Source organism: Drosophila busckii, chromosome 3L (assembly GCF_011750605.1).
Source record: "Drosophila busckii strain San Diego stock center, stock number 13000-0081.31 chromosome 3L, ASM1175060v1, whole genome shotgun sequence".
Classification (NCBI taxonomy): Eukaryota; Metazoa; Arthropoda; class Insecta; order Diptera; family Drosophilidae; genus Drosophila; species Drosophila busckii.
This window is the reverse complement of record NC_046606.1, coordinates 4,790,391-4,803,731: the sequence shown is the minus strand read 5'-3', so window position 1 is coordinate 4,803,731 and position 13,341 is coordinate 4,790,391. Positions and strand designations below refer to the sequence as shown.

Below are 13,341 nucleotides of genomic sequence, written 5' to 3'. Positions count from 1 at the left end.
CGATAACGACGATTTAGTTGTTATTAGAGATGTAAGACTTCCGATTCCAATGCCCCGATAACTTCATGGTTACTGTGTCACCGATAACAAGAAACAGGGCTGCCTCAAACAGGGCTGCTACCTTATAACTATATTTTAATTTATCTGGCAATTTGCGTCGCTGCACTGGCAACACTGGTCTCATCTGCAGCAGGATAAACTTTGATAAGAGCAGGATATTTGTTTATTTGCACAAAAAGTTGAGAAAATTCGCCCGTGCAGTGTGCTAACAGAAAGTCAACGCCAGCAACAGTTGAAAATCAAGCAACAGCAAAAGTCGCTTCCAACGCATTTGGTCGTGGCGGCAACTAAAAGCACAGCAAAAACAAAATTTTGCAACACAGTGGTGGCAGTGAGAGGGGAAGCAGCAGCATGTGGGACTCTTCCATGTTTCTAAGCACACTGACGCCAAAATTTTATGTTGCACTTACTGGCACCTCAAGTTTAATATCTGGCCTAATACTCATTTTTGAATGGTGGTATTTTCGCAAATATGGTACTTCGTTTATCGGTGAGTGCCCCCATTTCCTTTCAACAAGCTAACGCACACTCACTACCCCCCAAGGACACTTGACACTAAGTTTCACTCTCTTCACAGAACAAGTATCGATCAATCACATTAGTCCCTGGATAAATGGAAATGATCCACAATCAGATAATGGAAGCAGCAGTAGCAGTGGCTCGAGCAGCAGCAGCAGTGGCGGTGGCGGTGTGAATAGTGGTGGGAACAGTGCAAATTCAACTACAAGTACTGGCACGCCAGAATGCAAAGTTTGGCGCAATCCATTAAATCTCTTTCGCGGTGCTGAATATCAGCGATTCTTTTGGGCTACCAGCAAGGAGCCATTGACCTACTACGATATGAATTTAAGCGCACAAGATCATCAGACATTCTTTACTTGCGAGGGGGATGCACGCAAGGAGGAATATGAAATTATGCAGACGGCATGGCGTGAACGCAATCCCATGCAACGCATCAAATCCGCCCACAGCGCGTTAGAGATTAATCCTGAGTGTGCGCCAGCTTACATACTGCTCGCCGAGGAGGAGGCCATGACCATAGTGGAGGCGGAGAAGATACTGAAGACGGCTCTAAAGGTGGCTGAGATCAACTATCGTAGGTCGCAGGCAACACAGCACCAGGGTGCCATAGCGGATGGCGTGCATCGGCGGGACACCAATGTGCTCATCTATATCAAGCGTAGACTCGCCATGTGCGCTAGGAAGCTAGGTAAGCTAAAGGAGGCGGCCAAGATGTTTCGCGATCTGACCAAAGAGATTCCCTCGATTATGAGCGTCCTCAACATACACGAGAATCTAATTGAGACGCTGCTCGAGATGCAGGCCTATGCCGATTGTCATGCCATACTGGCTAAGTACGATGATATCTCGCTACCGAAATCCGCAACCATTTGCTATACAGCTGCGTTGTTAAAGGCTCGCGCCGTGGCGGATAAATTCTCACCGGATATTGCCTCAAAGCGTGGTCTAAGTCCGGCTGAAATGAGCGCCGTAGAGGCCATACATCGGGCTGTCGAGTTTAATCCGCATGTGCCCAAATATTTGCTGGAGACAAAGCCACTTATTCTGCCGCCCGAGCATATACTCAAGCGTGGCGACTCCGAGGCATTGGCCTATGCATTCTTTCATTTGAAGCACTGGAAGCAGGTGGAGGGCGCATTGAATTTGCTTCACTGCACCTGGGAGGGCACATTCCGTATGCTGCCCTATCCACTAGAGCGTGGTCATCTCTTTTATCCATATCCCACATGCACTGAGTGCGCTGATCGCGAACTGCTGCCAGCTTTCCATGAGGTCTCTGTCTATCCCAAGAAGGAGCTGCCATTTTTCATATTGTTTACGGCCGGACTGTGCAGCTTTACGGCATTGCTAGCATTGCTCACGCATCAGTATCCAGAGCCAATGGGTATCTTGGCACAAACTGTACTTACCTGGATGCTGTACCCCATTCAATTGCTCAAGGAGCGCATCGAGGCGTTCTGGCCCTGTAATCTGCTCCAGCAATTATCGCGCGTTTAAATTAGTTATTCGCTGACGTCAACGCGCACACACACACACACACACTCTTACACCTACAGGAAAAAAACAAATACACATATATGCAAATATATATTTAGAGCCGACTAACTGGAACGCATGCAAAACAAAAGAAAAAAAAAATCCAAGTTACAAAAGCCACAACACAAAACAAATCTAACATACCAATGTATATCCATATATATATATGCATACATATATATATTTTGTCGGTGTTTCGTGAAAAATAATAAATATAAAAAAACAAGCAAATGTAATCTTAAGTTGTCGGCAATTCTCACAATTTTTAAAGTCAACTATTATTTATATATGAAATATATTTTATGTAGTTTAGTGTGTGCTGTCGCTTATATATTTTTTAAGGTTTTTAGCGTTATAAAATACAAAATTATTAATTTTTATTTATTTAAAATGCATATATATATATATATGTTTTGCGTATTATTTTTTGTGACTTCCGTATCTTTTTAAACCCATTTTGATCATATTTGTGTTAAAAATCACATATTTGTTCACAAGCTACATATTTTATAGAAACCTTCACATACCGTGCATTTTGTGAGCAGATTTCCAAACGAGTTTGGATTAAGGGACAAGAAGTAATCCTTCACTGTGTTGAAGATATGGTCGTAGACTAAGTAAAGTTGCTCCGCTGTATAGTTTCTATATTTATCCAAAATTGTTTTGCCAATTCGATACATAACCGACTCGGAGGATATATAAAATTTGAGCACCGTATTAAGCTCCTCCCACATGGCGTCCATAAAGGTTTCCGTTATAAACAGTATATACTTCATAATTTCTGGACTTAAATTATCCGCTAGAGAGAGCAGCACAGTTTCAAAACTCTCAGCATTAATAATATGCTCGAAGATCGACTCTCCATAGTTCTTCAGCGCCACTACCACACCATTAATGACGACGGAGCTGATACGCAAGACAAGGACGCCCAAGGCATACTTTTTGTTATCCGGCGTTGACTCCAGCAAATTGGGTCCTGGGCCCAACAAACGTGAGGGTCCCATGAAGGAGGCAGCTGCTGCCTTGACGCTGCCTGCACCATGACTGTGATGACTATTCGGTATGGGTTGCGATACCTGGCCAAGCACATCGGCGCCAACACCATGCTGCACACTGGCACGCAACTCAGCTCCGCTGGTCTGCACCTGATCATTTAGCACAATACCTTTGCCATTGGAGGCAAAACTTGGACGTACTCCCTTTTTGTTCAGATCTTTGTTGATCTTGTACAAATCATTAAACTCTTGCCGCGATGGCATTTCGTTCACATTGCGTATTATATCCATTCTCCCCTGCGTCGCGCCCTTGGTGCGTATAGTTTCTTTGCTTATCTTGTCGAACATTTTCCTATTAAGTGCAACAGTAAATATTTTGCTTATCAAAACTATTGTGTATAAATAAAAAAGATTACCTTTGTCGATTGCTTAAAGTTTCGCGATAGCCTGCTATTCTACTGTTGGCTGTCTCATTGATAATAGTTGATGCCAGCTTAAAGTTGTAGACACTGTGGGTAAACAAGACCAGCGAGGCGGACAACTGCAGTACGTCCATGGCAGAGATATCGTCCCCATCTTGAGTTTTCTAAAAGTGGAATAATCTGGTATGAATTATTTAAATGTTGCTCGAAACGCTTACCAGCACTAAATCAATAATTCCATTAGCCAAACCAGTGCCCGATATCATAATGGAGGATATATTCATGCCATTAACGGCCATTTGCGTTATCGCACTCACTTCACGACCTGCACTGGTGGCAGCAGTCATGACACTAGTCGCTCCAGCTGCGCCTAATCCTACTCCACCAGCAACTACGCCGATCCACTGACCACGCGCTGCACGATCGGTAACATTTATTGACTGCTCATGCCTGCTACGATCTATCAGCTGGGAGCCAGAACGCAGTGTTGCATATCCAGCACTAGCTAGGCCAACAACAGCAGCACCAGCCATAAGTGGAGCCGCTACAGGTGCTATCAAAGCAGCAAGCGGTACAAGCGCAGCCCCAAAACCGGCAAAGGCAGCTCCCTTGTCCGCATGGCCAAGCGCCTTATGCAGCGTGCTGCCCGCCGGTGTCTGCCAATTCTCCAGCATCACCTTTTGCTGAACCAAAGTGTAGACCCCACGACGGGGAGCCACCATAATGCCTGCTGGAAGCTCATTGTTTTCCACATAGGCCTTCCAATTCTGATAGACACGGCCAACTTCATCTACAAAAATCATGCAGCAATCGGAGCTGCTGCTGTTTAAGCGATCGTTGCCAGCTATAATGAACTTAATTAATATCAAATAAATTGGCCGTAGGTTAATAAACTTACAAACGCAGCGACGTGCACGAAACACTGGGTGGCAGGACCATTTTCTAGAGTTCTGTGCTATATTGTGATCTTCTTCATCTGTGGCCACCAGCACATAGAATATGGACGTCAAGGATTGACGATTGGTATATTTTCCTGTAGTGAGCAAAATAAGTCAGTTAACACCTCAGCGCCTAAGCCTATCGAAATATTTCTTACTCTGCTCCCACACACTATTAAACAATATCTCTCGCATATTTTCAAAAGATCGCTTTTGTTTTTCCAATTCTTTTTGCTTCGCAACATCGCCTTGAACCACCAAAGCTGTGTCCGCTTCACAGCGTAAAAGATTTGCAATTTTTGAACGCAAAACATGAGCTTGCTCTTCAGACAAACTATAAAAATACATTATTAATATTAGCACATGCATAATGCGCAATTTTCGATCTATGACTCACAGATCCCAGATTATATCTTCACTAAAGGCCAGCGATTCGGCAAACGATTGCTGGACATCAAGTATGGTGCGCGCTTGGCTTTGCGCAACGCTATTATTGTTAGCCTCTGCTTCACTCATCCTTAAATCCTTTTCCTATGCAAGCTTTGTACACTTTAACTGAGAATGAACACAACCTTCTCCCACTGCTGTTTCACTGCGAATAAGTCTTTTCGGGGAAAACACATATTTTGTGAATTTCTGATCAGCCTTTCAGTGTTACCGCATCGTAGAAAAAAGCAATCTGACTGAAAAGTATTAAATAAATATACCATAAATCAGTAGCGATTAGTTTGCGATCTATTCAATTATCGATTCTTACCGGCGGTTGGAAAAAAGTTTGAACTTATTGTTAGTATAATTTAAGCTTTTTATAACTTATTACAGACATAACTTATAAACAGGCTATTATGTATTCATATATATATATACAGAAATGCATGATTTTAATATAGCCTGTTTATAAGTAAGTAAGGATATTAATATTAACATCTATGTACTTGCTCAAAATTAATGTTCACATTAATGTATAACCTTTTAAATAAACATGCTTACAAACTGCAAACCGGTTTTCATTGGTCAAAAGAACAGCAGCGCGCGTTTTGTTTACAAGTTCTTTGATTCTATGCCATTTAGGCTGGACACCAATTTTGTTAAGAGTGACAATTTATGACATTTATGACTCAGTAGAAATTCCCCGAAAGTCGTTCTCCCACAGAAAAAGTTGCAGCACGCAATCTGCAAACATACATATGTACATATATGTATGCATACATTAATCTATATATTACCATTGGGAATTTTTTTTTTTAGCATTAGCTACACTAAATTGCGTGTCAAAAACTTAAGTTGTAGCTAGAAAGAGAGAGAGCGAGAGAACAAAGCAGAGAAAGTTGCTCAAACTGGACGTGAAACAAATCGCCAGACCGAGAGGCAGAGAAAGAGAATTCATCAGAATGAGAGCGCCTTGAGTTAGCTCAGACAAAAATTCTCAGTCACTCATGTGAGTGAAAATTAGCTCAAGCTAACGAGCACGTCAATCGTGTACAACTACAGCCTTCTTTCCGAAATGTTTTGCTCACGTTTTCTCACTCTACGAAGCAAAGCAATGAGCAAACTCAGTTCTTTATGACAAACTGCTCATTTGCAAAATGCTTTTAAAGAAATATGAATCTTGTGTGCTGGCACACTGTTTCAATTGTTACTCATAATTTTGATTTTAAATACTTTACTTTATTGTATGTGTATATTAATTTTGTATGCTTTGCATCTTGAATACATAGAGACTATCAGTCGACAGTCCTGCGCCAATTACTAAAAATGAGTTTGCTCATACGCATTGAGTTTACTCATTTGAGTTCGTTTTTTGATTCAACACCATCGTTTTAGAGCCGACTGAGCATGCGGCCGAGGCGAGTGGTTTGAGCACGATTAAACTCAGAGCCAAAAAAAAATTGACAACTGTTGAGTGATATTAACTCAACATATACAAACGCCTGCTTGAGCTGTTTCTCTGGTACATATATATTTGTGCATATCTGTGTATGCTATTTCATCTTTTGAGCTTGGGGATTGCGGATCTCTGGCACTGTCTGTTGTTAGTTGTCTGGCCAATAGCGTGAGAAGCGGTTGTAAATCGCGCACGAGTTTTTTCCACTTGAAGTGAATTTATCATCAAGTATCTTTGAGTATAAAAAATACACGAGAGCATATAACAGCATTAACGTAAAAAGCAAACAAAGAAGCACATTTAATTGAATAAAAAAAGAACATTTGAAGATTATAAATTAAAAATTTTGTTCATCATAATAAAATGAGTGCAGCGAACCAAATAACAATCCAAATGGATAAGCTACCCACTAGGGAAGTTTCACCAAATAATCATGTAAGTTTACATTGACAAAGCTTTATAAAATTAGTGATGTTTAGAAAAAAGTATACATGCTATATATTTCCCGACTTTATGACTTGAATGCCAATCAAATTTTAGTACATACGTAGTGTAAACATATAGCCTGAGATAATAATTTGCAATGTAAACAGTTTATTTGACGTCGCCTAGCTTTGAGAAAGTATTTACTATAATCTGATGCTGATTAAAAAATACCCCGAGATTAGTCACAGTTGAGGATTTTTAGCTCAGGGTAATTAAAGCGGAAGCTGTATGCTGCCCTTGGAAACATAGGAAATGCAGTTTTGTTTGATTTAGTATAGATAAGCTATTATGCATATAGTATGAATGTATTTATAATTTGCTTTTGTATTTTATGCTTTTAGAGTAATCATAGCAATAGTACTGATGACATCGATGGACGCAATAAACGCAATACACGCTTATCAAGAGCAGGTTAGTAGGTGATTAACATAAATACATACGTAATATGTATTTACATGTGTGTTTTACTGTGTTTAACATTTTTCCTTCCGCTATAAACAACCTTATCCTAATCTGAATTCTATATGCACATCTACGCTAAATGCAATGCAATTTTCAAGTAAGCATAAGCTTAATAAAGCGCAAAAAACTTACTTTACATTGAATCCTTTTACAGTGCCCGAAATTTCTGATGATGATAATGATGAACGTTCCAATGTCAATGGCTCGCACAATTCTGGCGTGGATGATGGTCTGTTAGAGGATGGCGAAGTCATGCCTAAGCAGCCCAATGGCGGAAGGCGTCCAAGTTATATGTTCCCTGGCTACGCAGGACCAGGATTCGTCAATATCAATGGTGTGGAAACACCAATTCCGGACGTTAATGCTTATCAGCACAAAAAGACGTTAGCGCAGGGCATGATGGACTTGGCGCTGCTCTCTGCAAATGCCAACCAGCTGCGTTATGTACTGGAAACAAGCACTGCGCATCCATACTTTTATCCCAGTTTAATATTCATTTCGCTGAGTATTATATTTCAAGTAAGCAGCTGCGGCTTTTATTTCCATATTGCCAAAATAAAATGTAAACTCAACGTTTTTGCCTTACAGATTGCAGTCGGTGTTGGCCTTATATGGAACGGCAGGTACAACATCAAAGACGAAAAGGAGATCTGTCGCGCAAACAAAATTAATAATTACACAGTCATTGGCATTTTCATTGTTACTGTTGTCAATGTTTTAATATCATCGTTTGGCCCCGTCGAACGAGCATCTGGCACTCCTACATAGACGAATCAACGCGCACTCTTATTTTTAGGCCACTTTGGAATAGGATAATACTCACTTGTCACTTGTCAAAATTTCACGAGACTCATTTTTATAATTTAGTATTGTTATTGTGATAAATAAATTTAAACTTCAATTTCACCAGCACATTGTTTTTACTGTGAGCTCCCGCGAAAAGTTTAGAGTTGTCATAGCTATACTAAACAATCGATAGTTACGAAGAAACGTCTCACAGCACTGTGTGAGAATATTAATAATATTAGGGTTGTTGGAACTTGAAAAAATATCGTATTGATGATATTTGCTGTTAAAAAAATATCATCCGATGATATTAAGAAATATCATTAAAAAAAAATCGATATATCGATATTTTTGATATTTTTTTATGTTCAACTAAATTTGAAAAGTTTGCTGTTGATGTAAATTTGGGTCCTTTATAGGCCTAAGAATATGTATATTCAAAAAAAAACTTATAATCTTTGATTTCATCAACCATGAGCTGCAAATAAGAGACATTTGAGAAAGAGAAGCAGAAAGAGAGCACATACCTTCCATCGACTTGGTAATGTGTAATTCGGAACGCACGTTTTCACAAAGTTTTGCATCCCTCTTTTTCCACACATCTTACGGGCATATTATCCTTGCATATCATATGGATCAAGGAATCGGTAACTCTTCGGTCTTTTGCTGAAAAAGATTATTTAAAAAAATAAGACATAAATTTAGTTAGAGCCATTATTTTCCTCACCGTTTTTATTTGCTGCACCCAAAAAAGCTCCTTGTATGCTCTGTTGTTCGAGTTGGTCACCTTCACCTTTGGTGATTTTCTGAAATATACAACGCATTACATTTTTAATTTTTATCGTAATAACCAAAAATGGAGTTGTCTTTTTACACATGTATAAGCATGTCATACACCGGTAAATTTCCCGGGAAAGAACGCACTCACTGTATGTGTATATGTCAGCGCATTGCATATATGTATGTAAAAAGACATACACCGGTAAATTTCGCGGGAAAGAAGGCACACACACAGAAATTTACATCCCGGCATATTGCATTTACTTACCTTTGAACATTTTAAGAAAGCATCTTGGTGCTTATTTTTAAGGTGCGGTATCATATTGGTTCCGCTGGTCTTAATTACTTTTAAGCACAATGTGCATTTCGCTGTAATAGCTGTCAACTCTTTATAATATTCTTTTGCCGAACTCATTTTCACAAATTATAGTTTCCTTTCACTTTCTGGCTTAAGAGTGACCAAACATAAAAAATCGGAAATATCATAAAAAAAAAAATATCATTATCGCCTTTTTTGCCCAAAAAATATCGCGATGATAATATTTTATTTAAGAGTAAAATATCGATATATCGATATTTTGATATATTTCCGACATCCCTAAATAATATATTGTTGTCAGCCCTGGCTGTTGATTTCACGACAATATTTTGCTTTTCCAATTAAATAAAATATAATTGTAGCTTAAATTTGGCTAAAATATGGCCAGAATAGTTAAAGCGGTAAGTCTGCAGTCAGCTACGGTTATAAGCTTACCTAGCAAGCTGCAAAAAACAATTAGATTTTGTTTTTGTTAATGCTATTGTTATGTCATCGATCGCTGGACATCTTTCAATCTTTTCTACAGTCCACAGGCTTGACCGGCTTGGCCGTGGCATCCAATCCTCATCACACACTATCTGCGCTATACGGCAAGATTTTGCGCGCTGTGGCCAAGATGCCACAGGACGCCAGCTATCGGAAGAACACGGAGCAGTTGGTCAAGCAGCGCGCGGAGGCTGTGTGCAATGTAAGTGAGGCACAGGCAGCAACATGAAGTAGAGTAAACAGTTTTGTGTTTTGTTTCTAGAACAAGGACATAACCGCCTTAGAAAAGGCTGTTGGTTGCGGTCAGGTGGAGGAGCTCATTGTACAGGCGGAAAATGAATTGATGTTGGCACGCAAGATGCTCGGCTGGAAGCCATGGGAGAAACTGGTTCAGCCAGCACCACCCAAGCAATGGGACTGGCCACCAGCACAGATTATGGATCCCAAAGTTTAAGGCGTTATATTTGTATATATAAGCACTATAATATTGAAATGATTGCAGAGCAGAATAAATCAGCTTTTGATGATTATGTTTGTTGATAAGAAATCGAGAGTTTTGAGAGTTAATCCATGCCGTATACGCATACGTAAGCTCAGTATAAACACGACATGCTAGCACTACGCTACATATTGTTAATCGTGCTCATCTTGGGTATTAACTGTGTGTCAAGCGCTCCGGCTACAGCTGAAGCGCGCCGAGCAAGACGTCAGATTGATTTGACTCTGTCGGCAGAGCACGATGACAAGGATGCTGAAACTGAGCTAGCTTTGGAAGCTATTGCGGGACTCTGGAGCAGCGCAGACAGTCGCACCAAAATTGATGGCTCTGCCAGGGTGGTGCATCGCAGCAATGGATTAGAAACGGGTAATACAAGCTACCAAGCACGCGTGCATCTTCGTCATGAATATAAAACAAATGCGTAACCACATTGTCAAGGTTCGGAGCAGGATTGGCGCTTAGGCGTGCGTGTCGTCTTCACTTAGAGTCTGGACGAGCAGACATATTGACCGATTGCGTGCGGCTTACAATTAAACTCAATTGCCATGATCCCCGCTTAATGATAACATTTTTGACCTTTCGCTGTGAAAAAATATATATACATTATTTTCTTTTGTAAATTGCAAATGTCTAAGCAGTGTGCTTTATTGATTACGCACCGACGACGATTATTATGACTTTCCGTCTTAAAATTACAACAACAATTGCACAACGAAGCAGTGGGACAGACAACTAAAAGAATCATTCAATTGATTGATTCCATTTCAAATTCTAAGTATAAATGCCATAAGTTAAGTTTTGTACTGAAATCGCACTAATTAAAGTGCACGCCCTGCGCCTCCTGCTTCTTAAGCTCCTCCACCACAAAGTCGCGAAACTGCTCGTAAGCCACATCAATGTCCACATTGTTGATCACCTTGTGAAAATTGCCTGGGGTCAATCCATAGGCAATCTCCACTTCGGCTGCCATAAGACGTTTGCGTAAAGATTCCTCAGTTTCACTGCCGCGTTTGCGAAGACGACGCTCCAGCTCGTCAATGGTTGGTGGATTATTGAAGATTAGAATGGGATTGAGATCGGTCTTCTTAATTTGCTCCACGCCCTTTTGTTCGATGTCAAGTATACATACACGTCCCTGGCTCTGTATGTCGCGCACCGCTTCCTTGCTGGTGCCGTACATATTTCCAGTGAACTCGGCCGTCTCAATAAACTCATCATTGATTATAGCCTGCTCCATATCTGCGCGATCCACAAAGTAATAATGTACGCCATGCTCCTCGCCCTCGCGAGGACGACGTGTGGTGTGTGATACACTGAAGCCAAATTTATCCGGAAATTCGGCAAACAAACGTTTCAGTAGCGTGCTCTTGCCGGACCCGGAAGGGCCGCAAAGCACAAGTGGACGCGGACCAATGCTAGCGTGTGCCATGCCGCTGAGTGCACGATTAACAATAAACAGAAAGCTTATCATGGCTTCGGTTGAAAGCTAACTATTTTTGGCTAATATTTTTGACCCCAATGGGAATTTTGCGCGAATTCTAGTCACTAAGTGTTTTGGTTAGCAAAGAAAAATTCAGCGTTGCCAACTTACTATATTTTGGTATTTTTTGTAGCTCAATAGCTGGCAGCATTGCAGAAAATACCAGTCCACAAAAAATATACGCATTCATAACTTGAGTTACAATTTATGTATATATGAAATTGTAATTATAGCAAAATGCATGTAATCTGAGTAATAATAGTTAACATACCACCGTGAATCCAATAAGCATAAAATAAACAAATCTCGTAAGCTACATTCCGCCGCACACACCAATCGTTGTAGTCCCTGCAAGTGGCGCCAAATTTAAAAGTTCAGCAAAATGCGTCTCCTTAAATTGTAAAAAAAAAAAACAAACACAATTTGGTTTAAAAACGCTTTATATGCATATTCTTATACTGTTTTACATTTAGCATAGAATTTTAAACACATACACATTGAAAGTAGCGTTGTTGCTGCTATTACTGCTGTTGGATTTTAGTTTCTCTTTGTAGTTATCGACTGCTATTATTTTGAATTCGAATTACAATGCATTTAAACTTAGCTTGCTTAATTAATTAATATTTTATTTTAAATTTTGTTTTTAATTTGTTTTCACTTTTCTTGTTTACGTTTTTATTTTGATCACAATTTGATTTCGCATACCCCAAAATTGAATTTGGTTTGTGTTCCGAATGATTCGCCTGAATATAGAATATATATATCTCTTGTATATATGTTTGTGTATAAACTCCTGTTCCACGTTCCATTTCTTATGTTCTTGCCTTATTCAATATCTAAGTTTTGCTGCACTACAGAATATGCAAATATTCAGTCAATATAACGTGTTTTCACTGTCACGCACTCTTAACTATATGGAAAGTCGAATGTGTATTCAAAGTGGGGGGATTAGGGCAGAATGGATAAACAGTAGGTTCAGATGAGCTGTTTGTATTATAGTATGTATTGTAGTTATGTTATATACAATATTATAGATGAGCTATGGAGTTTTATTGAACAACTAAATAACAGTACTATCGCTTGCTTGTGGGCGGTGAAAGAGGGCTAAGAATTGTGTCTATGTTTAATGGAATTGGTTTATAGCCTGACAAAAGTAAACGTGCTATTCTGCAATTTATTAGAGCCCTATATTTGTATACAACTAAACTAAATGTTATATACCATAATTAAAAGTGATTACAAAATATATATATAATATAGTTACAATTAAGTATATATATATAATGTATGTGTGTGTGTGTACTTGTACATATCCCCAAAGAACTCAGTTAAAAGGGGTGCAAATTAGCATGAATCAAGTGGGGCGGGGAGCTAAAGGGGCCTTAAACACTACAATTATTATTATTATTATTAATTCTTTATAAAATATGCAATTACTATAGGAGCTTAAAAATGTGTTTGTGTGTTTTGTTTGATGGATTTTGTATGTTGGCTAATGCTAAACATTAATTAATTAAATGTTGGTTAGACGCTTGCTGCTGCTGCTGATGTTAACAAAATAAAGAGAACTACTAACATTCTTTTGTATATTAATAATTAATTATGCGATATAATTATTGTTTACAAATTACAAATTGTTTATGCTTATGCTGCGCTTGCGTTAAATTATAAAATTATCTAAAATA

General features: G+C 39.3%; 7 protein-coding genes across 9 annotated transcripts; 4 read left to right on the top strand and 3 right to left on the bottom strand.

Moving 5' to 3' along the window:
- The first annotated feature begins 154 nt into the window (after window positions 1–154).
- LOC108598711 (protein ST7 homolog) lies at window positions 155–2,178 on the top strand. The gene is made up of 2 exons (XM_017985438.2): window positions 155–550; window positions 638–2,178. Exons 1-2 carry the CDS (start codon window positions 412–414, stop codon window positions 2,077–2,079), a joined length of 1,581 nt encoding a protein of 526 aa, XP_017840927.1. The 5' UTR covers window positions 155–411; the 3' UTR covers window positions 2,080–2,178.
- A 342-nt stretch (window positions 2,179–2,520) lies between these two features.
- On the bottom strand, window positions 2,521–7,526 carry LOC108600733. The gene is made up of 7 exons (XM_017988476.1): window positions 7,439–7,526; window positions 4,871–5,156; window positions 4,632–4,807; window positions 4,434–4,568; window positions 3,754–4,379; window positions 3,530–3,699; window positions 2,521–3,465 (listed from the first exon to the last, which is right to left on the bottom strand). Exons 2-7 carry the CDS (start codon window positions 4,987–4,989, stop codon window positions 2,610–2,612), a joined length of 2,082 nt encoding a protein of 693 aa, XP_017843965.1. The 5' UTR covers window positions 4,990–5,156; window positions 7,439–7,526; the 3' UTR covers window positions 2,521–2,609.
- LOC108600735 (ninjurin-1) lies at window positions 6,494–8,212 on the top strand. 3 transcript variants are annotated; one of them, XM_017988478.2, is made up of 4 exons: window positions 6,494–6,793; window positions 7,186–7,255; window positions 7,545–7,825; window positions 7,895–8,212. In XM_017988478.2, the coding sequence occupies exons 1-4, from the start codon at window positions 6,722–6,724 to the stop codon at window positions 8,072–8,074; spliced, it is 603 nt and encodes a 200-aa protein (XP_017843967.1). In that variant the 5' UTR covers window positions 6,494–6,721; the 3' UTR covers window positions 8,075–8,212. The 3 variants fall into 3 exon arrangements, with proteins under 3 accessions (XP_017843967.1, XP_017843966.1, XP_017843968.1); XM_017988477.2 differs by having other exon boundaries at window positions 6,495–6,793; window positions 7,461–7,825; XM_017988479.2 differs by lacking the exons at window positions 6,494–6,793; window positions 7,186–7,255 and adding an exon at window positions 7,376–7,403 and having other exon boundaries at window positions 7,461–7,825.
- Window positions 8,213–8,553: 341 nt separating this feature from the next.
- On the bottom strand, window positions 8,554–9,311 carry LOC108600736. Its single transcript, XM_017988481.2, has 4 exons — window positions 9,141–9,311; window positions 8,820–8,898; window positions 8,620–8,758; window positions 8,554–8,570 (listed from the first exon to the last, which is right to left on the bottom strand). The coding sequence occupies exons 1-3, from the start codon at window positions 9,285–9,287 to the stop codon at window positions 8,661–8,663; spliced, it is 324 nt and encodes a 107-aa protein (XP_017843970.1). The 5' UTR covers window positions 9,288–9,311; the 3' UTR covers window positions 8,554–8,570; window positions 8,620–8,660.
- A 173-nt stretch (window positions 9,312–9,484) lies between these two features.
- LOC108598419 (NADH dehydrogenase [ubiquinone] 1 alpha subcomplex subunit 5) lies at window positions 9,485–10,153 on the top strand. Its single transcript, XM_017985046.1, has 3 exons — window positions 9,485–9,592; window positions 9,718–9,879; window positions 9,940–10,153. The coding sequence occupies exons 1-3, from the start codon at window positions 9,572–9,574 to the stop codon at window positions 10,129–10,131; spliced, it is 375 nt and encodes a 124-aa protein (XP_017840535.1). The 5' UTR covers window positions 9,485–9,571; the 3' UTR covers window positions 10,132–10,153.
- Window positions 10,154–10,263: 110 nt separating this feature from the next.
- On the top strand, window positions 10,264–10,803 carry LOC108598420. Its single transcript, XM_017985047.2, has 2 exons — window positions 10,264–10,542; window positions 10,615–10,803. The coding sequence occupies exons 1-2, from the start codon at window positions 10,287–10,289 to the stop codon at window positions 10,659–10,661; spliced, it is 303 nt and encodes a 100-aa protein (XP_017840536.1). The 5' UTR covers window positions 10,264–10,286; the 3' UTR covers window positions 10,662–10,803.
- Window positions 10,804–10,889: 86 nt separating this feature from the next.
- On the bottom strand, window positions 10,890–11,748 carry LOC108598418 (guanylate kinase). The gene has a single exon (XM_017985045.2). It carries the CDS (start codon window positions 11,645–11,647, stop codon window positions 10,991–10,993), a length of 657 nt encoding a protein of 218 aa, XP_017840534.1. The 5' UTR covers window positions 11,648–11,748; the 3' UTR covers window positions 10,890–10,990.
- Between the last annotated feature and the right edge of the window lie 1,593 nt (window positions 11,749–13,341).

Excerpts from the sequence above, each read along its gene's own strand:
- LOC108598419 (XM_017985046.1), top strand. The coding sequence starts at position 9,572 with ATGGCCAGAATAGTTAAAGCG. Across the intron at positions 9,593-9,717 it reads TGGCCAGAATAGTTAAAGCG|TCCACAGGCTTGACCGGCTT; the intron begins GTAAGTCTGCAG and ends TCTTTTCTACAG. Across the intron at positions 9,880-9,939 it reads GCGCGGAGGCTGTGTGCAAT|AACAAGGACATAACCGCCTT; the intron begins GTAAGTGAGGCA and ends TTTTGTTTCTAG.
- LOC108600735 (XM_017988477.2), top strand. The coding sequence starts at position 6,722 with ATGAGTGCAGCGAACCAAATAACAATCCAAATGGATAAGCTACCCACT. Across the intron at positions 6,794-7,185 it reads AAGTTTCACCAAATAATCAT|AGTAATCATAGCAATAGTAC; the intron begins GTAAGTTTACAT and ends TTATGCTTTTAG. Across the intron at positions 7,826-7,894 it reads CGCTGAGTATTATATTTCAA|ATTGCAGTCGGTGTTGGCCT; the intron begins GTAAGCAGCTGC and ends TTTGCCTTACAG.
- LOC108598711 (XM_017985438.2), top strand. The coding sequence starts at position 412 with ATGTGGGACTCTTCCATGTTTCTAAGCACACTGACGCCAAAATTTTAT. Across the intron at positions 551-637 it reads ATATGGTACTTCGTTTATCG|AACAAGTATCGATCAATCAC; the intron begins GTGAGTGCCCCC and ends CTCTCTTCACAG.
- LOC108600736 (XM_017988481.2), bottom strand. The coding sequence starts at position 9,287 with ATGAGTTCGGCAAAAGAATATTATAAAGAGTTGACAGCTATTACAGCG. Across the intron at positions 8,899-9,140 it reads CTTTCTTAAAATGTTCAAAG|AAAATCACCAAAGGTGAAGG; the intron begins GTAAGTAAATGC and ends TGTATATTTCAG. Across the intron at positions 8,759-8,819 it reads GGGTGCAGCAAATAAAAACG|CAAAAGACCGAAGAGTTACC; the intron begins GTGAGGAAAATA and ends AATCTTTTTCAG.
- LOC108600733 (XM_017988476.1), bottom strand. The coding sequence starts at position 4,989 with ATGAGTGAAGCAGAGGCTAACAATAATAGCGTTGCGCAAAGCCAAGCG. Across the intron at positions 4,569-4,631 it reads TAATAGTGTGTGGGAGCAGA|GAAAATATACCAATCGTCAA; the intron begins GTAAGAAATATT and ends TGCTCACTACAG. Across the intron at positions 3,700-3,753 it reads GAATTATTGATTTAGTGCTG|AAAACTCAAGATGGGGACGA; the intron begins GTAAGCGTTTCG and ends TTCCACTTTTAG.
- LOC108598418 (XM_017985045.2), bottom strand. The coding sequence starts at position 11,647 with ATGATAAGCTTTCTGTTTATTGTTAATCGTGCACTCAGCGGCATGGCA.
- LOC108598420 (XM_017985047.2), top strand. The coding sequence starts at position 10,287 with ATGCTAGCACTACGCTACATATTGTTAATCGTGCTCATCTTGGGTATT. Across the intron at positions 10,543-10,614 it reads CAGCAATGGATTAGAAACGG|GTTCGGAGCAGGATTGGCGC; the intron begins GTAATACAAGCT and ends CACATTGTCAAG.